Raw genomic sequence first — 12747 nt, forward strand, 5'->3', positions numbered from 1 at the left:
TGCAAGCAAGGGATGTTTTCTTTGCAGCAAAAAGACGATGATAGGTGAGATAATAGAGGTGTATAAGAATATTTGAGAGACATAGAAAGTGTGGACAGCAGCATCTTTATCCTAGGGTCCTAGGGTGGCAATGGCCAATACCAGAGGACATCTGTTTAAGATGATTGGAGGAAAATTCAGAGGAAATATCTGAGGTAGGTTTTTTTAAAACACAGTGTGCTATAGTCTGATATAATCGGGACATTTAAACGACTCTTAAATAGACATATGGATGTAAGAAAAATGGAGGGTTATGGGCTGTGAGGGAGGAAAGTGTAAGATTGATCATGGTGTAGATTTACACAGGTCAGATCAACATTGTAGGATGAAGGGCCTGTATTATGCTGTGCTGATCCATATTCCAAGAAAATTGAAGAATGATGAACAGTGGAAGTAGAAGGTTATTGTCCATTTAATTACTATTCAAAATTAATTAAGATAAGTATTGAAACAATAAGTTTTCACAACACTTTTATAAGCTTATCTATTTGTTGTGCTCTTACAAAATATATTATTGTGAAAGATTATTAGATTTCACTGAGTGATATGTTTGACCTTAATGTTGTTCAAATGTTTGAGTTTATTCATTAATGTTTGCAATGACAATAAAATTCCCAATTAAGATTAATTTTAGTGTTCAATTTAATTACCTAACAATAAATTCAAAGGATAAAAAGATAATTAAATTCCTTTTATACTGTATTGTGATAGATTGATTTAAGTATAAGTACTTCTGAAATTTATTCCCATAAGAATTAATTAAAGAAAAGACGCGCAGTGGCTGGCAGGAAGATCCTAATAAATATCTGACACACGATTCTGAAATATCCCACCTGTGTCAAAGGAAGGAAAATGTGAATGGTGCAGGAGAGAAAAGATAAGTAGGACTCAGTATTACTCAGCTTCCTTTCTTTACCATCCCAATTCCATTAGCTGCAATAGTCTTAAAAAGCACAATTAATATGTGTTGCATGCTTAGAATAAATAAATGACATGCTTTCTCATCCTAATATTAACATAAAAAGTGAACCTGGGGAGAGCAGGGAGCAGAGACACTGCTTCTCTACAGAGTCCTACTGCCCACTCCAACTATCGAGGGTCCATACAGGCAATAAATTACCTGTTAAAGAAGCCAATGGTATTTTGTTTTAAAATCATGTGACTGTGGGGCCTGGAACCAAGATGGCAGCACCTGTGGTGGTAGTGGCTTCAAGGGGTTGCAGATTCCATGGAAGCAGGGCACCAAAAAACAGGAAGAACATCCCCAGTTTGAGAAGGACCTTACAGGGTGGTGACCACAGTGGTGGACCAATAAAGGACCCTGCTGCTGAAGAACGCACAGGCAGTGGGTTGTTGACGACTCAGGGTGAGAAACCCATGCAGGCTGTGGACTGCTGATGACGTGATCAAAAGATGCACACCAGGCTGCAGAATGCTGGAGACTGGCTTGAGACTGGCTGAAGGATACCAAGTATCGGAATTGGAATGAAAGAGGGCAGGAGGGGCTCCTGAAGGACCTCTGGTGCTGAAGGCTTCCTGATTGTGTCGGGGGGCGGGTTTGGATCTGGGGCAAGTGTTGCTGATGGTTTGGACTGGTCTATGTGGAGGTGAATCCACAGACACTCAGTGACTCTGAAGGGATTCTCTTTTGCTTCTCTTTCTCTGACCATCAGGAGTACTGGACAATTTCTGCTGATGGCAAATTTTTGTCTGTTTGTTCTCCATGCAAATCAATATGGTGCACTCTAGAAATGTCCAAAGAATTTCAGTAGGTGTAACATTTGATGCTGAGTGTCATGACCACATTGAATTTAACCTTTAAGGTCATATGAAGTTCAAAAACAAAAATTGAACTTGCACCAGGGGCACCTCTATTAGTTACAATATTGTGAATCAATGTACATTCAGAATAAAAACAAGTGGCCAAACCCAGTTCAATATGGGCCCAAAAAAGCGAAGCAACATTGGCAGAAGCTCTTTACAAGCGCATTGAGTTAGACAAAGGAGAAAGCAAGAGACAGCAGAGGAACATCAGTCTTGCCTCACTGTTGGTACTTCCAGACATACAAGGAGCAGGCAGCAGGAAACAGAACAGTGGCGATACACCCATCTCAGTGCTCAGGCCTCCAGACAGGCAAGGGTCAGGCAGTGGGAAACAGAACAGGAACACCAGGCTTGCCTCAGTGGTCAGGCCTCCAGACATACAAGGAGCAGGCAGCAGGAAACTGAGGAACAACGCCAAGCCCACCTCAGTGCTGATACTGCCAGGCATTGCATGAGCAGACAAGCAAAACTCCAAACAATGTGAACAAAAGCCACCAGCCAAAGGGCAGCACCATTTTCTGTTACAAAGAATATAAATATTTGAAAAAATATATTAATGCAGAATTACCATGAAGATTTTGGGGTATTTTGTTTCAACCATGTAGTCAACAACTGACTGTTTTATTTCCCAGGCAATGCTGGGTATCCTGCTAGTCTTGAATAAAGGCACAACATTTCAGAACCTTATGGTAACCAGGATGTAGCAAATCTGACAAATCTGGATATCGGTTCAAGTACTAAAACTGGGAAGGTGGAGAGCAGATTTGTGGTTGCATTCATAATTCAGTTAAGAATGTAAATGAACAAAGAATAGATCGGAAGTAAGGTTTCATTTGGGAAAATTCAAATTTTACTAAGCCATGAAGTGAACAGGAAATATTACTTGAAGAAAATTAGCGTCAGATCAGTGATTTGCTTTTGAAAAAAGGAGGAATTCCCAGATCTGCAAACCTTCCAGATTGCAAGCTGCTTGGAGAATAATATGAAATAATAATAATATAAAAAGGAATATTAGGTCAATAATGGAGAAAAGAATAGACCTTGCAAGAAGGAAAGGGCATGAAAAAATACAGGCAAGTAAAATCAAAGAAAGCCTCAAGGTACTTTTCAATTCCATTGAATGAAAGAAGAAAAGATGATAACTGTTGAAAGAATTATCAGTTACTGACTGATCAGTAAAGTATTCTATGTGGAGGACGAGTAAGATTCTTCCTGAATATTTTGTGGCTGTCTTTAGTACAAAGCAGGGAAACAATGCCGATGTTACTGTTAAATCAGAAAGGTGAAATGCTGGATGGGAATATTTTATTAAGGGAATATCAAAAGGTTTAGCTCCTTTGAAAATGGATGAATAATCTTGCCTGACTGAAATACATAACAGACTATTGAAAGAAGCAGGGCTGCTTGATATCATTTTCCAATTCTTGCTGGCAACAGGTGCAGTGGCAGAGGATGACTTCTAAAATAATGCTGAGGTGAGAGGAAGGTGAATAAATAAGTTATTCCAGACCAGAGAATTTAAATTTAATTTGATATTAAAACATTTTATGCATTCTCTATGATGTCCAAAATTTGTCTTTGTTAGCTAAGGAAGGACTCAATGTTTCATTTGTTCATTGTAGTTTGCTTTTAAAGTCTCAATTTTCAAGATCTGAAACCAACACTTGTTTGATGAAGCTGGTGGTGCAGTGAGGTGCTGAGTACAATGAACACCCTGTGTACCTGTGTACACTGGCAAATGTTTCCAGCTTTTCCTGGATGCCTGGAAACAGTAATACAGACTATGACTTGCAGAAAGACATGCAAGATATTTAATTGAAAGAACTCTCCAATACACTAAATAGAAAAAAATACCTCTTTTTTTCAAAAGCAAATTACTGATCTGACACTAATTTACTTCAAGTACTATTTCCTGTCCATCTTTGCCAAATCACTTCCATTCGTGCCTTAAGACCTGTATAAGGTGAATGAAAATTGAAAGTATAAAAATAAGAAAAGCATATCTCTATCCCTGAGCTAGAGATATGCTGAGCTGCTAACGTCACCTCTTTTACTCCTTTTCTGGACTTCCTTGCCATACAGCTTGCAAATTTTGCATGAGGTGACACTTTTATGCCAGTTTTCTTTTCAAAGAATCATGCTCTTTTACACCAAAGAATGAGACCATTAACCTTATCCATGAACCCAATAACAGTGTAACTAACCCTAACCCAACCTTGACAAGACTTTAAGAATACAAAAAATAAGGAACAGAAATTACACTGTCCTTGCATTGAACCTTTTTATTAATTGTCCAATAAGCAGAGCATAAGAATGGAGATATAAAGAAATACATGTTTTTTTTTAGAAACAGCGTGTGAACAGGTAAAATTTCTACGCAAGAGCTGCATATTTCAGATCATCTCGAAAATCTGTCTGGTAATAATGCTATTGATGTACAAGAGATCTGAAAAGTTGCCTGTATACTTTGGTGCATTTATATTAAACAGAGTTTGTGGCATGCATATTTTATTTTGGTACTCTTACTTGTCAATACTCCTGAGGTTGATGACCATGGGCAGAACCTCTAGAAATGTCATTCGCCAACCAATTGTGGAGGATTATTGGATGTAACTTCAGCCCCGGGATAACTGAATATTAATCGGGGGTTATGAGATGATGAAAGCTGGGAAAGAGTTTCACCTAATTTATGTTGGTAAATGAAATGTTGTTTTAACCATAAAATCTGTTCTGTTTTACAGCAGATTGATGGAGAAGCATTCCTTTTGCTGACTCAGATGGATATAATTAAGATCATGAGCATCAAATTAGGCCCAGCCCTGAAGATTTACAATTCCATTTTAATGTTTAAAAATTTTGAAAATGATTTGGAATAGATCTTGACAATTGGAAAGGGCAGCTGCTAAACAATGCTATTCTTTTTCTCATAATAAAAAATGATCTCTAGCTATGAATGGCACATAAAACTGTAGATTAATTTATCAGAGATTCACAGGGTATACAGAGATATTATCAATTATTGTTGATTTAAATAAATGTTAGTTATATATACGTGTTAAAAATATGGTGGTCATTAAATTGTGAAGTAATTGGAGATTATCTATTAGGAAGTGATATTTGTATAGTGGACATGCAAAACATTTTCATACAATTAAGATCAAACTGTAGATAAATGACATGATATACAAACAACAGAATCAGGCAAAAGGGTTGGACTCCCTGTAACATGTCATGTTTTAACTGCAGTATGGGTCTAAGCACTTTAAAAGTGTTGAGTAAATGGATGTTATTCAAAGCTTGGAGCATGGCAGCACACAATAAGCTAACAAGAGCATAAATTACAATTACATGTTAAATGCTCAATCATACCTTTCAACGATCTTCTGCTGTTTCAATTCCAAAGTATCTTGCAACTATAGTTAATTGTTCATTATTAAATCATTTTACTGCTTCAACTGAACAACAGTATAGAAAATATCCTCTTTATTAATTATAATCCATGTGGCAAAGGCCAATCTCTTCATTAAGGCCTTGGCACCTCAAAAAAAAACCCAGAATTAGTTGTTACAATGTTGGCAGAATATTGCAAATATCATTACATGAATTCCATATTTATTTCCATGAAGCAAACTAGGACACTCTCTATGACATGCAAAATCTTTAGTTTGGGAACGCAATGAATTATGGTACAACCCAAGATACATCAGAATGTTTTTTAATGTCCAACTGATCCAACAGAGTAATGGATGCATTAACTTCTTTTAATCATTCATTATGCTATTTATTTAATAATTATTTATATGTTATAGCTTGTATCCACCCTATACTTGCAATTTATACCTACAGGGAAACTAATAGTGCAGGGACTCTGAATGAGTCAGTGCCATACTGAATTATGAACCTCACCTATATTCTTTAACACAAAATTTCAATTTTAGAACATATTGATGATGCATTCTTGTGGTATTGAAAACTTAGCCAAAAGGGACAAAGTGCATTGTGAAAGTAAGTAATGTGCTCTTTGTAGACCATGAGCTCAGTAATAAATTAGTGTTTCTTTGAAAGAATATTTGGAAGCCTTTTGAAGGGCTAAAATTCAACCATTGCTTGCTTTTATAATGTGGTTGCATTATGTATTTTCATTTTGCAGAGCTTTACTGTTTTGTATATTATGTTTTAACGTAATGATATGTTCTTTATTTATGTCTGCAGAGCTTTAATCATTCCAGAATACTGTACTTTACTTTTGATATTTTTCCAAATGTAAAATGTGCTTTATTATGCATTTAATTAGTACAATCTCTCTAATGGGTAAGGCATGATCATTCTAATCTGCAAGGTATCTTATAAAGATGGAAAAATAATTTTTATAAGTAAATATTTTACAGAGTAAGAATGCAATATGGTGTCACATGAAAGTCTGGTGTCATTTGAGGTCTTCCAAATTATGAAGCAGTGCTACACTTTTTTTCTTTTAGTCAGCCTCCGGTTGTATTTGTGTGCAGTTTGTGACATAGGTTTTAAAAACACAAAATGCTGGAGAAGCTCAGCAGGTCAAACAGTGTCCTTTATGTAGCAATGGTAAAGATACATAACTGACGTTTCGGGTTTGAGCCCTTGTAGTCGAGAGAGGAGTCGGCAGTGGAGAGAAGAGCAGGCGGCGATAGGAGAAGGTGAGGAGACTTTTGCTTACCGGGGCCTACAGGAAGGGTCCGGGGAGGAGTCGGAGGCAGAGGGGGCCATTGTTCGGGCCAAAGGGGAGAGGACGACAGAGTTAATTGATTGACTGAGTAATTAAGTAATTGTATGGAGGGCCAATAAATAAGAGGGGAGGTACAGAGAGTGGCCAGCGAGGAGCGGCTCAGGCGAGTGGCGCAGCGAAGGAGTGGGGCTTCCAGGCTTTGGCTCATCAGGTTTCGGCGAAAGCAGGCGAGAAGAAAGGTGGGCTTTCTTATTTACCCTTCATAGGTAGTTTACATTAAAGGGCTGAGACGTGCCTATGGGGTTAATACTCTGCTCATGTTGCCAGATGTGGGAACTGTGGGAGAGTTCCTCCCTCCCAAGTGGTTATGTCTGTGCCAAGTGTGACGAGGTGAAGTTCCTTAGAAACCGGGTTAATGATCTGGAGCTCCAGCTTGAGGACCAACAGCATATCAGGGAAAGCGAGAAGGCAAGTGAGAGGACCTTTACCCTCCCCAGAGTGCAAGGGGTGTACCGGGACACAACTATTAAAGGATAAAATTAAGGAACTGGAGTTGCAACTTGATGATCTGAGGTTTATTAGGGAAAGTGAGGAAGTTATTGACATGGCTTTCAAGCAGGTGGTTACCCCTAGATTGGGGGGTGGGGGGTCAGGTAAGTGGACTACTGTCAAAGGTGGGAGGAAATTTGCTCAGTCAGTGGAGAGCACTCCAGTGGCTACTCCTCTTAACAACAAATATATTGTATTGGATGATGTTGGGGAAGATGACCAGTCTGAGGTTGGATCAAGGGAGCCAGTGGTGCAGAATGGAAGGAGGAGGGACAAGGTGGTCATTGGGGACTCCATCATCAGGGAAACAGATAGAAGGTTCTGTGTGCCTGACAAGTATTGCCGTATGGTATGTTGCCTTCCAGGAGCCAGAGTGTGGGATATCTCGGACATGGTTCATGGTATTCTGAGAGGAATGTGTGAGCAGCCGGACTTCCTGGTACACGTGAGTACCAATGACATAGACAAATTGAGGGAGGAGATCCTGAAGAGGGAGTACCATAAGCTAGGACGGAGATTAAAAAGCAGGACCTCCAGGGTCATAATCTCGGTTGCTACCTGCGCTGTGTGCGGGATGGGGCAAAAATGAAAAAATTAGGAAGTTAAATGTATGACTGGAGGAATGGTGCAGGGTGCAAGGTTTTGAGTTCATGGATCATTGGGATCTCTTCTGGGGGAGACAAAACCTCTACAGGAAGGATGGGTTGCACCTGAATCCAAAGGGGGGAAATATACTTGCAGTAAGGTTTAATAATGCTGTTGGATATGTTTTAAACTGAATTGGCAGGGGGAGGGGAACAAGACTGATGGTGAAATGGATAGAAAGGAGAACATGGTGAAATCTCAAGGCCAGAGGGAGCAAAAAGGGATAGGAGAGTTTCATAGAGGTTATCAGGCAGCAAATTGGAGAGAGCAGGGTGGTACAGGTTCAAGGTATTGTATATGAATGCATGGAGTATAAGGAATAAAATGGATGAGCTTGAGGCGCAAATGGACATTGGGGAGTATGATGTTATTGGAGTAATGGAGCACTGGTTGACATTTTCCAAAGTTCTTTAGATTCGGGGCAAGTGCCTGCAGACTGGAGAGTGGCTGATGTAGTACCACTTTTTAAGAAGGGAGGGAGAGAATACAGGAAATTATAGACCAGTCAGCCTGATGTCGGTGGTGGGGAAGATATTGGAATCCATCATTAAAGGAGAAATAACAGAACATTTAGGAAGGAATAATAGTATCAGTGCTGGTCAGCATGGGTTCCTTAAAGGAAAATCCTGCTTGACTAAACACCTGGAATTTTTCAAAGACGTAAAAAGGAAGGTGGATTCGGGAGAGCCAGTGGATGTGGTGTACTTGGACTTCCAGTGTCTCACACAGGAGGCTAGTTAGCAAAATCAAGGAGCATGGTATCAGGGGTAGAGTGCTGAAATGGATAGATAATTGGTTGAGAAATAGGAATCAAAGGGTTGGGATAAACAGGTAATTTTCTGGATGACAGGATGTGATGAGTGGGGTCCCTCAGGGGTCGGTGTTGGGTCCTCAGTTGTTTATCATTTATGTAAATGATTTGGATGAGGGGATTAATAACTACATATGCAAATTCGCAGATGACACTAAACTGGGTGGTAGTGTGAAGTGCGAGGAGGATGTCAAGAAATTTCAGGGGGACTTGGACAGGTTAGGGGAGTGGGCGGAGAAATGGCAGATGAAGTTTAATGTGAGTAAATGCAAGGTTGTCCATTTTGGAGGCAGAAACAAAAGAGCAGAATATTATTTAAATGGAGTTAAGCTAGGGAGTGAGGTAATGCAAAGGGATCTGGGCGTACTTGTTCACCAGTCTTTGAAAACTAGCATGCAGGTTCAGCAAGCAGTGAAGAAGGCGAATGGTAAGTTGGCTTTCATAAAGAGTGGATTGGAGTATAGGAGTAGAGAAGCCCTCCTGCAGTTGTACAGGGCCCTGGTGAGACCTCACCTGGAGTATTGCATCCAGTTCTGGTCCCCATATTTAAGAAATGACATACCTGCTATAGAGGGAGTGCAGCGCAGATTTACAGGTTAGTTCCTGGGATGGCAGGATTATCATATGCGGATAGATTAGAAAGATTTGGATTATATGCAATGGAGTTTAGAAGGATGAGGGGAGACATGATTGAGGTATTTAGGAGTATCAAAGGGCTTGACAGGGTGAAATCAGAGTACATGTTCCCAATGATGGGAGAGACTAGGACTAGAGGGCATATTTTAAGAATACAGGGAAGGGCATTTAAGACAGAAGTGAGGAGAAATTTTTTTACCCAGAGAGTTGTGGATCTGTGGAATGCATTGCCACAGAAGGTGGTGGGGGGTGGATTCACTGGATAGATTTTTGGATAAGGGTCTTGTGGACAGGGGAGTTAAGGGTTATGGGGATAAGGCTGGGATTAGTTATTGAAAGAGAAAAATCAGCCATGATCCGATAAATGGTGATGCTGGTTCGATACACCAATTGGCCTACTCCAGCACCTATTGTCTATTGAAACATCAGTTATGTATCTTTGCCTTTACTACATAAAGGACCCTGTTTGACCTGCTGAGCTTCTCCAGCATTTTGTTTTTACTTCAACACGATGTCTACAGAATTTTGTGATTTACTTATGACCTATGATTTAATCAATGGTGTTACTGCAGTGTTTGTTTAAATTATTGAGACAGGTACAAGTCTTTATGAGAAAACTGAGGTAGGAGAATAAACTTAATGGATAAATTTGATTTTATACTTTTTCAAAAATACAACATATGAAATAAAAAGAAATGGACCAGTTTTAACAGTTGTATCTGTTTTTCTGGTAAACATATTTTATGTTTATTTTTAAAACCAAATCAAAAATGGATGTAATTCTGAAAAAAAAATTTGGAAATTTGTTTTGCTTTCCCTTTGCAATATCTAATGTTTCTCTGACAATTTGTGCCTTGTCATTTTCTTTCAAATTTGGTAACTAATTTGTACAAAAGGTGTAATTTGAAAGAATTCTGACCTTTTACAAATATCAGGAAATAATATGGATATAAAATATCACAAACGAAGATCTGGCAAAAACATTTTATAAATTAACCAAAATTATCTATCAGTCATTGCTGGAATTTACATGTACAGATTTTTTTTACAGGCAGTGACAGCATATCTTTTGTAATATTTATATGGTTTAGGATAGCTGATGCGATAGATAGCCTAAGAATTCTTATATGATAACAACACCAGCAACTATATATTACCCTTTTATTGGTGCTGACAATGGAGGCGTCAACAAAAATAAACCTCAGAACTGTTCAGAAGAGGTGGAAAAATAACATGAATTTTTTTTTACTGTGACTGAGTTATAATGCAATTTTTAATAAATTTCCATTTCAATGAACAAAGCCATAAATATTCATTCATGATATCACTAATTAGAAAACACCTCAGTTTCTGAAGCTTCATGTATTTGTTCATCTGTGACTTGTTACTTACAAATTAAAAATTATTATTTAATACAAATAAACTTGTGCAGGGAATGTTTAAAAAATATTTTATTCTGTCATGTTGTATTTTACTTCTGGATGTCTATCTTTTTTAAACTGTGATATTTATCAAAAGCAAACTTGCATTAAAAAATAACTCCCATTAGGTTCAAACTTTCTGGAGTGCAATGGCCTCTTTTCCATGGTATATTAGTTTTAACATCATATGATGCACAGTAAACTTGGTGAAGCAATAGTTAGCATGTCCAACCAACTTCATGATTTTTCATCTGATTTTGGCCCTGACTTTCCAACCTGTCATTGTAATTTCAAAGAGATTATGGATGCTGTTGATTCTGGAATTCTATGGAGAAAAAGTAAAATGCAAAATTTATATATAGTTATTTTCTTCTAATGCATTCAGTCTTGCTTAAGTCAAAGCACCATTCAACACTCTAATCATGTGCCTATTTATATAACCATCCTTACAAATGCTGTGGCTATCATTGTTCAACACAATGTCCAATTTATCCCAAATTAAGATAATCAATTGGTAATTTGAGAATCACATTCAAGCAATATTTGGCAAGGAGACCTAATTATCTTTACTTAAGTGATACTGAACCAGATGCATTTTATTCCCATTCTGAAGACTCATCATGCTTTTTTATTCCAAATGTACTTAAGAAATCAGTTTAAAAAATCATTTGAGAAATCGATTTAAATTTCTCAACTGGCCTGTTGGGATTCATATGCTTGTCAGTATCAATAATCTAAACCTCTGGTTATTGGTTCCATTGTTACAGGTAGTTATGAGAGTGTAATTTAAATTAGACTGCAGCCAGTGTACCACCTAATTGAAATAACTAGGCTATAACTAAAATTGAGAGAAGGTGCAAGGGTTTTGGTTTAATTTAGGGAAAATTTATTAATATCAAAAGGTAATGTAAAGGCAAAGGAACATTGTCATGCTTTGGGTAAGGTATGGCGGATTGTGTTAGAAAATGATGAAAATTTTAAGTACAACAGGGGGTCTAAAAAGAGAAAAGATTAAACAGTTAAAATCAGAATCTATTGTCATGAACATGTGTCACTACATTCTTGTTTTGTAGCACCATTATTGTGCATTACATGTGCAAACATTGCAAATAGATTACATTTCCTTAAATATGGATAGTTGGGTGCAAAAGGAGAGGAAAAAGTGAGGTAGTGTCTTTGGTTCATTGTCCCTTCAGAAATTTGATGGCAGAAGAGAATAAGCTATTTTTATGCCATTGGGTGCTCATCTTCAGGCTCCTGTACCTCCTTCCTGATGAGAAGAGGGTATGGCCTGGGTGGCGAGGGTCCTTGATAATAGAGGCTGCATTCTTGAGAAACTGCCTCTTGTAGATGTACTTAATGGAGTGAAGACTGATGTCCATGATGGAAATGGCCAGGTTTACATCTCCCTGTAGCCTTTTCCTGTCCTGTGAAATGCCACAGGCAAGTCTGCAGTAGATCTGACTGTGAAAGTCCGGGTGCAGGGCTGATGTCATAAAGGTCCCGGGTGTCACAAATGCCATCGTATTCTGAGGGATTTAAACACGTGCAAGAGTTCTATTAAAGTCAATTGATTCAACTCACTTTTGACTGTGTGTGGTTCATTCGCTCACTGCGAGCCTAGTGCGGCTACAATAGTTTAAAAAAACTATATTGGTCTTGACTTTTTAAAATCCAACAGTTCTAATGTTCCCATACCCCAATTAAAATAAATTTAAAATTGTACATTTCCTCATAATGTGTTCCTTTATATTGTATGATATTATTTTTAATGTGCTTTTGAAACTGGCATTTGTCTTAATGAAAATATCAGCAAAATGTAATACCTGATTTATGGGAAAAATGATAATTTTATTTAAAATGTATGTAATGTTTATCTTGCAATAGAAATGATAATACAGAAAATATATCAACTTTGCTTCAGGCACAAGATAAAGAAAAGCAATTAATAGCTCTATGTTTCTTTTTCTTTTTATGATTTTTTTATTGATATTCAGTAAAAATTGAATACAATTATGTGCTACAGAACAAGTAAAAAATACAATAATAATCATATGTAGAAATTCAGAATAGCACAAACATAATGATATAATAGAACCTAACAAAAAAATAAAGCAAAA

General features: G+C 37.7%; 1 protein-coding gene across 8 annotated transcripts in view; it reads left to right on the top strand.

Moving 5' to 3' along the window:
• The window catches only part of LOC138755330 (lethal(3)malignant brain tumor-like protein 4), a 291580-nt gene extending 281073 nt beyond the window's left edge, over positions 1-10507 (top strand). For 7 of the 8 annotated variants that reach the window (XM_069921114.1, XM_069921108.1, XM_069921107.1 and 4 more), the window contains one exon: positions 4605-10507. In XM_069921114.1, coding sequence (XP_069777215.1) covers positions 4605-4739 — 135 coding nt within the window. In that variant the 3' untranslated portion in view covers positions 4740-10507. Of the gene's footprint in view, positions 1-792; positions 921-4604 lie in introns of all 8 variants that reach the window. The other variant, XR_011352200.1, reaches the window with a different exon arrangement.
• The last annotated feature ends 2240 nt before the right edge of the window (positions 10508-12747 follow it).

This window comes from Narcine bancroftii, chromosome 2, assembly GCF_036971445.1.
Source record: "Narcine bancroftii isolate sNarBan1 chromosome 2, sNarBan1.hap1, whole genome shotgun sequence".
In the NCBI taxonomy this organism is placed as follows: Eukaryota; Metazoa; Chordata; class Chondrichthyes; order Torpediniformes; family Narcinidae; genus Narcine; species Narcine bancroftii.